At 36.4% G+C, this 15,735-nt stretch overlaps 1 protein-coding gene and 1 long non-coding RNA gene across 7 annotated transcripts; both read right to left on the reverse strand.

The window, feature by feature from the left end:
- Positions 1-321: 321 nt before the first annotated feature.
- On the reverse strand, positions 322-3,661 carry LOC144431229 (uncharacterized). Its single transcript, XM_078119067.1, has 5 exons — positions 3,581-3,661; positions 3,023-3,038; positions 2,274-2,324; positions 992-1,215; positions 322-666 (listed from the first exon to the last, which is right to left on the reverse strand). The coding sequence occupies exons 1-5, from the start codon at positions 3,659-3,661 to the stop codon at positions 475-477; spliced, it is 564 nt and encodes a 187-aa protein (XP_077975193.1). The 3' UTR covers positions 322-474.
- Positions 3,662-10,020: 6,359 nt separating this feature from the next.
- LOC120332936 (uncharacterized) lies at positions 10,021-15,179 on the reverse strand. 6 transcript variants are annotated; one of them, XR_013479911.1, is made up of 5 exons: positions 14,971-15,179; positions 13,956-14,026; positions 13,290-13,378; positions 12,989-13,107; positions 10,021-11,703 (listed from the first exon to the last, which is right to left on the reverse strand). It is a non-coding gene; the product is annotated as an uncharacterized LOC120332936 (long non-coding RNA). The 6 variants fall into 6 exon arrangements; XR_013479910.1 differs by having other exon boundaries at positions 12,989-13,097; positions 14,971-15,175; XR_013479908.1 differs by lacking the exon at positions 12,989-13,107 and having other exon boundaries at positions 10,021-11,283.
- Positions 15,180-15,735: the final 556 nt, after the last annotated feature.

Below are 15,735 nucleotides of genomic sequence, written 5' to 3' on the forward strand. Positions count from 1 at the left end.
AAGGAGGCTTCCATACGCCGAAGCTTTAGTTATCAAAATTTAATTTTCTCAGTTCAGTGCTGGAGTCAAAAAACTTTTTACAACCCGGAGTTGAGGTTCGGTTTCGATGGCATCCAAATCTTCAACATCAAAAGTCAAAATTTATAAAAACTGTTATGAGAAAATCAATCATTTTTGATTTTTAAACTTCTCTTTTTTATTGAAATACTCTGACAAATATTGTTTTAAACATTGATAAGAAAACCAGCTTAAGAAGCATGATATTTTGTTTTTAAATTTTAATATTTAGCCTTTTGTTTTTAAATTCTGGATAAATTTCCCCCGGCCTACAGACATACAATGAAGGAAGATGTATAATGAAAAACTGACATCAGAACAGTTGTATCTATACAGACTACAGTAAAATCCAAGTCAATGTGTGTTTGTCTGTTAGATCAATCAATGTACAAAGTTCTGTCAAGTTCTGAGCCGATTTTACATCTCACACATGACGCCGTGCAGCTTGTAGAAAGGTGGATTATTGAACATTCCCTGATTAAAATACGGATCTTCGTTGACATTGACTCCAATATTTGTAAATGATCGCTTGGAAGACGGGTTGCCAGGATACCACAATTTAAAAGGCAGAGAGGATATTTTCCCACTGGACAGCCGAATCTTGCCATTCTGTATCAAACAAATAAATAAACAGTTTCAAAATCTGTGGCTTTGATTAAATTTTGTACTAAACATTTTCGGGCATTAATCCCTACCTAATATCCTAGTCTCGAGTACGAAGTTGAGTCAATCACTTAGTTAAGTAACACTGGTCATTCGAGTCCGAGTCATTTCATTTAGATGACTCGAGTCACTTCGATTTTTTGATAAATGACGACCCGTGTCGAGTTGAAACATCGAAATTTGAGATGAAATATCAGGCCAGGCTCAAACTCTGCCGGATACCATTCAGCATACGGTACGGTACGGTACGGTAATACGGTATCCAACTCACACTGTACTTCATTCCTGTCCAGACTGACATCCTTGTTCTAGGTGGGATGATCTGTGTACGTTGAAAAGCGTGCATCAGCTGGAAATGGGAGGAGTCATATATATTCGCTGGTTCTCCGTTGTTGATTGGTTTGCAAATTGATTTAGCGTCGTTGAAAGTGACGTTCTTCATATTATACACTACCACTCGGTAGCATTTCGAATCGTATGTGACGTCACACTTTTCTAAAAACAATATTATTATAGTACGAGGATATTGTATATTAAATCACATGTCCTTTATGCTTGTTCATCCTATACTTCCTACGCCGTTGCCACAAGAATGCTTGGAAAATATATTAAAAGGTTAAATGAGAGTGACATAATTCTTTTTCCACGAAATGGCAGGTATATATTTTGCATACGACGGATATCCAGGCCCTATACGAATCAACCACTAACATCTAACTATATGTAAAGAGATATTATAATTTGGAGGGACCGGAATCTTCACCATTGCTCATACCCAATTTATTTACACCCTTAGACTTTAGAGAGATGAATCATCAGTGAGAAGGGGCATGTGATTCGAACTCGAAATGTGCAATCTGCGATACGAATGTCTACGATACGTAAATCGAATGCTTTAACCGCTAGGCCACCGCGCTGCACTAAATTTGTGAGCTTCAAATCTCCAGGAATTTCTCATCTGAAGAAAAAATTATGATCTAACGAAAGCCGACACATCTACCTGGTATTTCGCCAAAAAAGATCATATTGTTCGTATTTAACATTTTTATGGTCATTTCATGATAACAAGAGAGCAATGCTCGAATAATAGGACACGAACGCCAAAACGAAGTACTATCAAATATTATGCACCAGATCACTGAGATGTAAACACGGAACCACGGCACGCAATATTTAATTCGATGACGTCATCACACAGAACTTCGAAGTGTAAAACGAATTCCATGAAGCCCAGATATATTTTTGAAATGAATGAAAAAAAGTAATAGCTTTCTTTCTAGTAACAATAACAGCTTTGACCACTGAACATTTAATGTAAAAGATGGTCCCTGTATGCGTGTATTATAAAAGTATTCCTATGGATTAAAATAAAACAGCAAAAGTCTTCGTGAAATATCGCGTCCTGTAAGACTATTCTGTTATTGTCACAACTTTGTGTGTTTATCTCGCCAACAACCATTATATTTTCTACCGGTAGCGATGAAATTTACCTATTTTGTTGACAATAAAACAACCACATTTAATTAAGTAATGAGAATAGCTCCTCGTCTTACTTTGAGCTTTTTTCTTCGCGTCGAGATTCTTTCTAATCAGTTCGGCGATTTCTGCAAAAAAATCACGCTTTCATTCCGAACAAAGCCAATGATATGTAAGGAACTATTATGGGGAAACTATTAGTTTTTTTCACAGGGCATTTTAATGCCCTCGCTCATTTAATTTACCTAGAGAGACACCGTTGGTTTTGAAATTAGAATCACATCAGCTATGAGTGTCTGTTTGCGCAGGCTTTGTTTAGGGGAAGATGTAAAAAAGTCTCACATTAACCCTGGATAAATAATACTATGACACGCTTACACGCCAGGGAAAATTTGCGGATGAGAAAAAGCTTCCTGCCCGCTTAAAATATGATCTCACACTCTCTGGCTTTTGTATAATTCGAATTGTTCATAATGTGCATGTCAATATGAATTTGAATAAGATTAAAAAATTAAACTATATTAGCAAAAATGCACTAAAAAACAAAGTTACAACAAAATTTCGTTGGGAGACACTGGTCCAACAAGTGAATACGTGAACCCGCTTACGCGCCAGGGAAAATTTAGTGATCACTATGAGTCAAAGTTTCCATGAATTCAGATAATAGTAGCTCCTTATATATCGTTAGATATCAGTGTATGTTTGTACACGGCCTTGTTCGGGGCGAAATGCTGTGATTAAGCGTCGTAAAACAAGTTTCAAGTCATTCAATTGCGGTCATGAAAGTTATAATTTTTGAATACTAAAATATATCAGTAGGACTCACCGGATCCATCGTTTTTCTGTGAAATAAATAAATAATGCAGATGATTGGCAGAGTGATTATACCACGTAAGTTGTTGTGTCACATTGGCATTGTACTGGATTGGCAGTACACGTCACATGAAGTTATTATTCCTATTTTCTAATGGTATTTATAACTGGCGTAGTAGTTTTGTGCACCAGGACTATGATATTACGCATTGGGTGTTCAAATAGATTTGTTAGTAAACTGATAATATGCACGGGGCAGTTATTTGTAATGATTTATTAAAAATGATCATGGGACGTCATAGCGGGGACAATGTAACATTAAATGTTCGACAGTTTCGTTTTCCAAGCAAGTGTCGCAAACTCCATTGACGTGGAGTTCAATTTAATGAAGTTTAAACGGCAGTGGTCTGTTTGTAGTCTGAACAAGATTATTTCTTATCTTCTAGATAATTTGCAGGAAATATGATGTCCCAGTGGTAAAATTAAACCGATTGTCAAATATGACGGAGGAGGCTATTGAAATGGACCGTGTAACCATCCCAATGTCAATGTCCCCAAAAAAGTTGCTTACTCTTGACGTATCGGTAGCTGATGCTGAGGCCTCTTTTTCATTACGACGCTTCATCCCATCTGTATACTTAGCCACTGGCATCTTAACAATATGTCAGAAACTACTTATTTTTTGAGGACTGAAATCTTCCCCTTTCGACATTGCCCAATTTATCAATCCCTGGCTGTTGTGGTGCGCGTAAGATTTGAACCCGAGATGTAAACCCTATGATTCACCCGCTAGGTCATTTCGCCTAATGATTCAGACTGATGGTGCAAAAACACCACTTGATAAAAAAAAATAGAAGCTTTAATTTTACCTCGCAATCTCCAACTTGAACAAATTTCTCATTCACGATCTTGGAAACGCAGGTTCCAGCTGCCAAATACAAAATATATATTTAAAATTGATTCTCAACTTAATATATACATAATATATATCATTTTACGACGCCTATGCTCGCCTTTCGCTCCGATAAAGGCTCTTTAACGATATGTAACGAGCTAATATTTTTGGAAGGGCAAGAATAGAATCTGTTGTACAAAGCCCTCGCCAAAAACATTCCCGCCAACACTCAAAATATCCAGTTAGGGTTTTGGTCAGGAATACACATTGCGCTAAAAATGCAAATTTACCCCAAATGGATAATTACTAATTTGTGACGGGGGTGTTTTGCATTAGTCGCGGGGGTTTTGTCGATCTCGGGAATCTTACTAGATCGACATTGTTTAACCGTTTTATTAATTCGTGCAACACATTTGCCAGGCTTCTCGGGGAGTGCGAGTAAAAATGTAAAATGATGAAAATAGTTCAACTACAACCATTCATTGTTCCAGGTACGCAGTTTATCAGAAAACTGGTATTTTTTGAACAGATAAGGCCATATTGTAATTATTTGATAAGCGTGTTACCGCTGCCGTAAGCCGCCTTATAGCAATGGTAATGCTATAGTAATTCAATCCCCTGTTTTATGGTCCTATGAAATTGATTGTCTAGACCAGTGTTTTTCAACCGGGGTGCCGCGTCACAGCGGTGTGCCGTAGAATATTGTCAGGGGTGCCGTGGGAAATTCTCCAATTTGAATCATTATTTAAAATCAAAATAACTTTCAGGATTCACACAATGACTTTTTCGAGTTTTTATTCTCTATTCAATTGATACGAAAATAAAACAGGCACAATAGAAAAGTAAAACCACAAGAAGGTCAACTATCGTCTTCATACATATCCGCATTCCGGCGTCAGAAATGGTAATATTGTTAGCTTAAAATTGGGACGGGGAATTTACAAACGGTGGGGAGAAAGATCAAAGCCGGCGCAAAAGATAAAAATTCACTCTTTTTTAGCTGTGTTTAACATATGTTGCCGATATGAACGCATAGTTCTCACAGGAATATGAAGCCAAACTTCGTCGTTCGACGTTGGTGTAATAATTGGTCGTTGTAAAAAGAGGACGGGTGAAAATAGCTCACCAACATTAGAATGTCTGTTATATATATACCTAAAATACCCAATGTTCGTTACGAAAGCATGGTGGAATTGACGATTATTTTATATCTGAAACTGAAAACGGTTATCCTCTATATTACCCTTCCGCCGCGAATCTTTTACAATAATGTGAGGTACTCCGAACGCTCTCGTTACATTATTGCAAGAAAACGGTTATAATATCGGTAACTATTAAACATTTGTTCGCGCTCGACTATCGCACTTTCAGAAAATGATAATTTTGTAAAGTGGAAACAACATGTGTTGAAATATAGACTAAATTATTCCCCCTCCCTCGCCTGCGTTAAAAGTGTTTATCTCTCACATTCGTCCACAAATTGCAGCAGTAGTAAAGAATTCACCATTATTATTCTATACCTGTTACTGAATACAGGGTATGCTGTATATACATGAATAAAATTCCCCTTATCTAATCTTCCTTGTTTATTATTATTTTATAGCAAAATTGCTTTATTAGTAGAAAAGGTTCATGTTTTGTGATAGGTATGCCGCGAATGTGTAAAAGTGCTTAAATGTGTGCCGCGATATAAAAAAAAAGGTTGGGAACCACTGGTCTAGACTCTAGAACAGTGTTTCCCGAGTCCGCGGTCTCAAATGAGTCCGCAGAGGGTTTGAATGAGTCCGCAACGAGCCAGAAATTCACTGCGGGCGCAAAGGTTTTTGCGAAACTTATCCATCAGCCAAGTTACGATTTACATTAAAATTTACATAAAACATAAAAAGCAAGTTTATTCACATAACATTAATCGAGTCAATAATTACTGAATACTAAATAGGACTGGGCATATATATATTCGAAAATTCAACTATTAGAATAGCAATTTACTATTCGAAAATTTGGTAACAGGTGAAGCGACAGGTCACTTGCGGATTCCCGACGAAAACACGAGTCGGCACGCACGTGGATAGCTAAGCGGCGCTTCTCGCGAGCTCGAGCAACGAGGAATAATTTTTTTTCTGGTGTCAATGGTGGCAACCCAAATTTTTCAAATGGAAAAGCGGGAATGCAAAAAATAAAACGTAAAACACCATAAGTTTTGTTTTATGATGTTCCGCTACCGATTAAAATCGCTTTTTAGACATTGCAAATCGCAAAATTTCGGGTGCTACCGTGGTATACGTAATAGGGCATTTTCCCTTAGGATTCTTTGCTTTACTGCCTCCACATTGGTACGTACAGTACCGGAGCGCCGTAAGTGTTGTACGAACTGCTCAGATTTGTCGAATTCACAAAAATACGAATCAAAACAAAATATAATCGGGCACTTCACCACGCCTATTTGTGTCCACGGATTGTCATGGTATTTTATGGGTAGTATTGCTTTTATTTCGTCAACACAACCGCATATTATAATGACCACAATTAAATTAATATTAAAGCAAGGCGATGAATAGTTTTTTTGATATACTAATATACTTTAATTACGTTTTTAATAAGTACTAAATCAAGTTGTACTTTCTGGAAATTGATAGCAGATAACAAATTTTCAAGATCGCAAAAAGTATTTAACAAAACTAAATATAATCGGGCCATATATTCTCGCTTTAATATGTTCGCTACTTTCCGTGGCATTTTAAAGAAGTAATGCTTTCATCTTGTCATAAGTCGACGCAACCGCGATCCATGAACACAATTAAATTAAAATAGAAAGACATTTCAAATTCTCGTCGTTATCGTGGATTGAATATTGTGCGACACAAAAAGCCATTTATACACTAAAAAGTCGGCTCTTTTGACAAACGCGTAACTGCGGCGAATTTCCGATTTTGAAATTCGTTAAAATTCTGTTGTGTTTGGTTTTATTACTTCTTCACACAGGATACGGTTGCAATAAACGCACGTTGAGTCCGCAGAGGTTTTTGCCGGTGAGAAAATAGTCCGCGATCAAAAAAGGTTGGGAAACGCTGCTCTAGAATGTATTCGTTTTTCGCAGGCAGCCCTGATTTCCACAACCACTTAAGCCAACTTCCAAACGAAGATATTACCGAATTGCATGTGAATGTGTTTCCGTGTAAAATAAAAATGTTTTCGAACTGTAATTCTAAAAGTTCCGGCATTCTCGATACTTATTTAAATGCTTAAGATATTAACAACATGGTAACCAAAAAAAAAATTAATTTCAACTAGAGTTCGAAAATTGGTAATTTTGTGAAATGCGTTTTTGTTCATTCGTGTAGTCGAATTATTTTTTGACTCGGGGCCAAAATTTGTAATTCACCATTGAATAGAAGAATGATAAAAAAACATTTATTCGATAAATTGCTGAATGCCAACTCAAATTTTCAATTTTAGAAAGTTCTCATGATACTTGTTTATTCAATAGTCATCTACTCAAAAATGATCTAGGCTTCTAGGTGGCATAAGCCAGGCTGGATGTAAATAGTATCGCGAACTCTATCAAGAAATTTTATCCGAAACAAATTTTACCGCGTAATATTTTCTCTGCCAACAAGACACAGATAAGAGAAATGAAGAAAAGTATTTTTACAAAACTCATCTTCGCTTCTGGATTGGTTTGGTGACGGAATTAAATGCTTAGATATATAAAATAAATATCTGTGAAAATGTACAGGAGCTTTATAGTTTTGTACTATCATTGTCAGCTTTCTTATAAGCCGTAATAAGACTATTCATTGACTTCATTTGTTGGCATTCACAAGGATTTTCGTGAACGCAATGATCAAAGCGAGTAGCGGATTCCAATAGTTAAATGAACATTTGGTTGACAACAGCTTTTTGAAACAAGGTATTACAGAAAGCAAATGCGTAAAGAATATGAGGCTTGGTGGTGTGGCTTCTGGCGCTAAGCGTTTGAATTACGCTCACCAACGCACCTGTGGTCACACTTTGGGGGTTCAAATCTCGTGGAGGATAATAACATGCGAGAGGATTACAGGACTCGCCGCCGAAGGGTGGTTAGTTGGCCTCCTCCACCAGCAAGTCCATGCCTATGAAACAAAGAACTGGTTCACTAATCCCATACCCGACATGGACTGGTAACCGGCCGGGAGACCGTGGTTCGCTATATGATTAAGCCGTCTTAACGGCTTCATTCTTTCTTCCCAGGATAAATATGAAAACCCTATCCCGTAATTCCTACGGTTTTGGAGCCTCTACTTCAGAGGTGTGGAACATTTTTGTCGGTTGGTCATATAACCAATTTCAGACATCTAGCTGGGCCACACACAAAAAAAAAATTGGGTTTTCCATGGACAAAAGAAATTGAAAAATCCCTACAATCCAATTTTATTTATTTATAATTTTACTGGGTTACTTGAAATTTTGAGTTCTTGCATAATTTGTTAACATCAGCTGTGACAGAAGTTGTCGCAACGCTTAAACATAAACTGTCGGATTACGATTTCATGCTTGATGTGGGTGGAAAAATCTGAGTCTTGACAAGGGCCACACTAAATGGCTTGGCGAGTCGGGTTGTGGCCCGCGGGCCGCTCATTGCATACCCCTGCCCTAGATGGTATAGATTAATCCTAAAACTACGACGCGAGAGGTTACGTAACTCTGATCGCACTTCGCATGATCCGACAAACTAACCTAAATATGAACCTGGGGTAAACTTCAGAATACACTGCCAAAACGACGACCATGGGCCATCTGTTACCATTTCATTTACTCAATAACCAAGTTTAGTTTTCCGCACCTTCTATTCCCCAGTAAAACTGATTGTTTTGTTCTCGTTATTTTTTTGCTGAAAAAAAACTTGACTAATGGACCGAAACTTCCAGTTATTGAATTTCTAGACTTCGCCAATATTAAGAAAATGTTTCTATATATATATATCTCAGGTCATGGGCCATTCGAATTTCAAGTCAAGACCTGTTGTTTTGTTTAGATTACACAAATCACTTCGAGACCCCCCAGCCCGTCATTTTAACGAATCTTACTTCTAAGAAAATGCCCTTTCCCGCAGTCGATATTGACAAACGCATTGCGAATATGCAGAATTTTTTTTTACGGTTACGCTGTATTCTATTACACGTTATTTCCATCCGCTACATTGAGATAAGAACGCTCGTCTGAAAATATATCTCGGATCACCCATTGTCATTGCTCGGTAACACTAATTTCCAAAATTTATTTCATCGGCATGGTAATTTTTATGTCATGCATGTATTGTCTTGCTTCATGTGGTTTCCACTGCTGCAACTGCTTTTTGTAAAAAAAATACGCTTAGCACGATGAGCCACACCGCCGCGCAGTTTCCATGAATCTCCTGCATTTCGCCCATATGAGAATTCTTCGACGACACTCTTTATAAAATTTCGCTTATTCGCCCTTTTCTCTCCAACAATGCTCCCTACAAGAAATGATAGATATGATATTATGTAAGAAGTTACTATTCAACTCATGTCTAAGTGCAACTAGGGCTGGGCATTTTCGAATAATGATTCCAGAATCTAACCAAAAACCATAGTGGCCAATATGCGTTATTTATTACTGTTGTATTTTGATTTGATCCCTGCTTGATTTGAGTTTTGCTGCACATCAACACAAATGTATATTTGTAATGTTTCGTTCAATAGAAGTCAGATTTTTTCAGACAAGCATATTTCAACTAGAACAAGAAAAATTATAGCAAACACATAAAGATTATCGATTTGTTTCTTGTATGCCTACGCAGGAGTAGTAAAGACGGAATAAACAAAGTCATAAACACAGACAGATGTTTGCTCACTCATTCCACGTCTTACATTATTCTTAAATCTCAACATATACAGGTGGTTTACTTATATATTATTCCCACCTATACCATTTTATGGTAATTTCTTTTGAATGAAAAGGTAGAAATGCAATTCATAAACAGCCTATATATGAGCACGAGAAAATAAAATTCGTTACGTTTACAACGTAACCTAGGTGGGTATGTCCGTTGGGTTCAAATGTCTGTAGGTACAAATGTCCATGGGTCCAAGGTTCAAATGTTCATGGGTGCATTCTGTACGTGGGTATAAGAGTATGCAGATGCAATAGTCATGGGTGCAAAAATAATGTAATCCAATGATTATACTATATCAAATATATTGTAAATGAATGTGATGTCACCGTATAGTGCTAATTTGTAGACCGTCTCAGTCTTGAAAGTCGTCCATTCACCCACCCTTCAGCGTTAACGCCCACGTGAATGAAGGTACGTTAGAAAACTATTTGATTTTATTCATAGATTTCCACAACACACAGAGTACAGTCGTAAAATTTATCAAGACTAGCTTCCTATTGAAAGATAATCACGTTTTTAATATTATTGCTGTTTGATTGAGTATATATAGTGCAAACAGAAACTCTTATTATTATTTTAATATGGGTAATCATGTACGTCGTACGGATGGGAACTTAAATATAATTATTTCAATCAGTGTCAAAGGTCTTGAGAATATAAAATTTTAATTTGATAATGACAGGACGCAACTTGTTATGTTCTTAAACGTGGAGTAATTTGATTCCTACGGGAAGTCTTTGTTCGGATTTTGGGAAAAATTAATTTTGTTTTCGTTACTGAAATGGGCATAAAACTCCGAAATTGGGGTAATTAATTGTTCAAGAGGCCAACTCTAATAACACAAGCTTTTGTTCAAAGCTACATCTAGTGTTGAATACTGATGACATAAAATGTTTTTAAATACAGCAAGATAGCCAAATCGAACTCGCGTGCAGTCCAAGCCTTGGGTGATCCAACATTCCGAAACCTGGCAATGTGACCGCCTTGATTTGAAAATATTGCATTTTTTCTACATTTCACAACACGTGTTTATTGTATTTCACTGCTATTCGAATTAAAACAAAAGAGCCAATTTAAAAGCCTAATCACGACTGTTCGTCGGTCAAACAAGTTCTGTGACCTCAACCATTTTTGTACAACCACTGGCAAGACATGAACCCGGCCTAACATCAATACCAAGATGCACTATTCCCCAAATCTTGAAGCGAGTCACTTTGCAGACCAATCAAACTTTATCACTAAGTTGTAATGCAGCAGCACTTTTATAACTTTCTCCATCACGGGTAGAAACTCCGTTTAATATGTTTTTAAGTGAGTAGCTGCTTCATCTGTAGTACATCATTTAATACCAGACTATAGACCCAATTTCATGCGTATATGAATAGCAAACAGTTTGTCACATCACAGCACATGCGTTTTATGCTTCTTTGGGCCTATCACCATTGTCTCTTGTTTTTTCCTGTCCAGTTTGCACTGCTGACTGAATAAATTGGTTACACAGAAAGGTGATATGCTAAGCCCCATATTGCTGGATGGACATAACTAAGGTTACAGAAACATTTATGTCAGATGAGATAATCCTGAAAAGATACTTGAAAGCACTGCTCTAAATACAATAGTGAGAATGAATTGAGCCTATCTGTCCTGTTTTAGTCTGCCATATTTTGCAGTATTGAATAGATTCAAGGGTTCTTAATCATGGAGCCCGTGAGGAGGTTGACTATTATAAATTTAAATAAATAATTATTCATTGGAACCTATAGATAATGCCATTTCTGAATTGTCGCCTTGTTGCCACATTTCGACGCTACTGTTGTCGAATTTTTATTAATGCTGTTCTCTTTTCTTTGGACAGTTTCTCCACCATCGGTTTCTCCGACGTATGAAGCACTTTGAAAACCTATGAAATAGATAGTATTAAAGTTTGAGAGATAGTATCAAGAAAACCATATGTTGAAGTATATAGATCAATTGGGTCCTGACACGAGGGATTCAAAACTACTACACGGTAATTCAAATACAGGAAAAATTGATGAAGATATTCCAAAATACAAATTATTTAGACAGAAAAGCTTGAATAAATTCACGGTTTCTTACAGTCATTGAAACAAATGAACAAAAAAGTAGAAACATGTTACATACATTTTTCGGGGCTCCCGAAGTATGCGAACCAAGATGGCGGACATCGGAATGTAATATGTGTACTAGGTTAGAGTTAGGCCATAATTTTAGGTATAAATACTACGGGAGGCTCTTGGCTAGTCTCCGAACTGATAATAGGACTAAAATAAGGAAAATTGGAAAAAATTATCGCCTAACCCTAACCTGTTACCCATGTTACGTTCCGATGTCCACCATCTTGGTTCTCATACTTCGGGAGCACCCATTTTTCAAATTGGTTGAACATAATATAATTTTTTTATTCATAAACTATGCCTGAATTGTTTTACTGAATTATTGTTGCTGGGCTCAACAGCTCTACTTTTTTTAAACATCTAGTGGATGGAGACAAATGTTTCTTCTAGGAAGCCATTTACTTTTTATGTTTCTTATTGCCTCTAGTTTAAAAAAATTGCACCACTCTGTGAATTATTCGCTGAATGGCAAGCCCATTGTCACTGAACAGCATAAACAATATTTCATATTTGTCTACATGTGTAGTGACACATATACATAAATGAAAAAGTCCATCAATTAAAAAAGGGTACTACTGTAGCATGCGAACCCACATGGCGGACACCGGAACGTAGTATGTGTACCAGGTTAGAATTAGACCATAACTCCTGTAGTATTTGTACCTGAAATTATGGTACAAATCTAACCAGGTACACATACTACGTTCCGGTGTCCACCATATTGGTTCGCAATTCGCATACTACAGAAGTACCAAAAAAAAAATCAGATCATTTATTTTGGCATTGGTTACATTAGGTTTAGATATATGATAGGATTTCCATATTTATACAGAGGGTTCGAAAAGCCAAACTAATTTTATGGTAATCACAGCCTCCCGTCCTTTTACCAGCTCATTTCGGGTATCCGATTAGTTTGCCAGTTATTTGTTTTAAGATGTTCCTTCGAAGCCACTCAGTTTTTAATCGAGATCGACCCCCTTTTTTTAAAATCGAAAAATTAGATAAGGGTGTCGTTGTGTGGCAATAGACCTATAATAATATCATGATTACCATCACACTGTGATCACTCTTGCTTCAATGCAACTTTATCCTTGCATGTACGAAACTTGCTTGAAACTGATGCTTTGTTTTTCAAACGCCCAGGAAATGATTATCGTGACTTGGGATGACTATGAATAAAAATAAAAAAATTTGTATTTTTCTCCAATCAATAGTCATTCTGCAATGTAACCCATTACAAATGCTTATGGAAATCAAATTCACATCTTGAATACTAAACTGCTTGAGCATATATGCACTGTTATTGCTGATGTTTTTTAGGTAGGGTAGTTTTTGGAACAGTTCTACTTACATCAAAGTTGAAGTTGCAAACAATTCCAAATGTGACAAGAAGCTGTAATTCTGTGATAAATTGCCAATCATAAATTTACGGATGGTTGCCTGAATACAAAACAAAAAGTGTTAAATTCGAACAAACCAATAAGAAATAACCAGCAAAGTGAATATTGAAAAAATAACCACAAATGAGTCCACAGTAAATGGATTTTGAGGATTGTGAAGATGAAAAACTGAGTGACCGCAATATATTCGATATCATCTATGTGCATATGGTAGTTCTCCGCTTAGTGATTATTTGGAAAAATAACACACTCTAAACCTATTGTCCATCGCAATGTCGCAATGATTTTTGTTTAGAATGCGTGCAAATGATAAAAATCATTTTTTTTAAATAATTTTTTTTTAATAAATTATTCTGTGAATAAAAGAAACCTCAACATATCCCAAATCTAAATGGGATCAACGCTCGAAAATAAAAAATCAGATGGACCAAAATCGTATACTCGAATTTTCCAGAACGTACGAGGTAACCATAGTTTTTTTGTGAATTAACCAATTTATCTATGCAGTGGATGATAGCAATTGAAGAAAACGGGAAGTTTGAAAATTATCCCAACTGAATGTGTGAGTAGATTTCAAAACTAATCAGTTAACTTCAAATCAATTACTGGAAAGAAACCTGGTAGAAAAATCCTGTTTCAACATGTGTCATATTTACAGGATAATGTTCTGGAACAAAGTACACCGCAGCTGAAAAAATAATATTTATAGGATGTATTAATAACACAAAATTTTTTTTAACACAAAATAAAAAGTGGCATAAGCTATAATTTTCAACATTTCAAACATGTGGAATGTACAATTACAACTTTTACTTTGAAGAAAATATGCTTGCTTGCTTGTCTGAAATTTCAATGTTTAGATAGTTTGGGTATTTTCCCTTGCTTTCATGACATTATATATAAAAGTTTTTTGTGGAATGATTTTTTAGCTATTCTGTCAATGTCCAACTACATTTTTTCTGTTGTAACATTAAAATAGTATATCGATAGCGGATTGTTCTTATTTGTTAACATTAGTTATAACAGCACTTCTGTACTAAATCTCAGTATGGTGAGGCTTCAACTTTTTATTAGATTGATGGACATTTACTCCATCATTTCAAAAAACTATAACAAAATTCTATATAGTGTGATGGTCAGTTGGCAAAAGTGGTGGTGATGGTCTAAGCAGAGCTGTAAAGTAGAGTCTGGGCTTATCATGTAATAATTTCAAACTTACAAATACCCTGAAGTTCAAATTTTAGCTTTTTTAATCCTAGTCAGAACTTTCTACAGAAAAAAATGAAGTTAACTTAAGTGGGCATTATCTTTAAAAAAGAAAATCCACATACACTAAACAGCTTTTATTGGTCAACATTTAATTCTCTTGGCGTTTCGGTGCTGAGGTAAAAACTTCCGCAAACCTTGGATCTTTGTCATGGATTCTGGGCAGAGAAGGATTCATAGTTGGACACTAGCAAAGCACAAAATTCTTACATATAACAATTCTAGAAATACTAGGATATTGTATATTGTACTGCCTTTCTTTTCACATCGTCTAATTTCTACTTCAGATCCATATGTGGCCATAGCCACAAGAAAACTTGAACATGATAATATCAAAGTGATAAATAAGAAAAAAAATCTCATTACACAAAATGGCAATCTTTGTTATTTTGCAATTTGTTAGCATTTGTTGGATCGTAGTCTCTGGTTATTCCTTTCCTGTTAGATCTTAGTCTAACAACATTCCCTTCACGCTAGATCGTTGTCACTAACGTATTCCCCCCCGTTAGATCTTAGTCTAACAACATTCCCTTCACGTTAGATCGTTGTCACTAACGTATTCCCTCCCTGTTAGATCTTAGTCTAACAACATTCCCTTCACGTTAGATCGTTGTCACTAACGTATTCCCTCCATGTTAGATCTTAGTCTAACAACATTCCCTTCACGTTAGATCGTTGTCACTAACGTATTCCCTCCCCGTTAGATCTTAGTCTAACAACATTCCCTTCACGTTAGATCGTTGTCACTAACGTATTCCCTCCCTGTTAGATCTTAGTCTAACAACATTCCCTTCACGTTAGATCGTTGTCACTAACGTATTCCCTCCCCGTTAGATCTTAGTCTAACAACATTCCCTTCACGTTAGATCGTTGTCACTAACGTATTTCCTCCCTGTTAGATCTTAGTCTAACAACATTCCCTTCACGTTAGATCGTTGTCACTAACGTATTCCCTCCCCGTTAGATCTTAGTCTAACAACATTCCCTTCACGTTAGATCGTTGTCACTAACGTATTCCCTCCCTGTTAGATCTTAGTCTAACAACATTCCCTTCACGTTAGATCGTTGTCACTAACGTATTCCCTCCCCGTTAGATCTTAGTCTAACAACATTCCCTTCACGTTAGATCGT

The sequence above is a fragment of the Styela clava genome, chromosome 13 (assembly GCF_964204865.1).
Source record: "Styela clava chromosome 13, kaStyClav1.hap1.2, whole genome shotgun sequence".
Lineage (NCBI taxonomy): Eukaryota > Metazoa > Chordata > Ascidiacea > Stolidobranchia > Styelidae > Styela > Styela clava.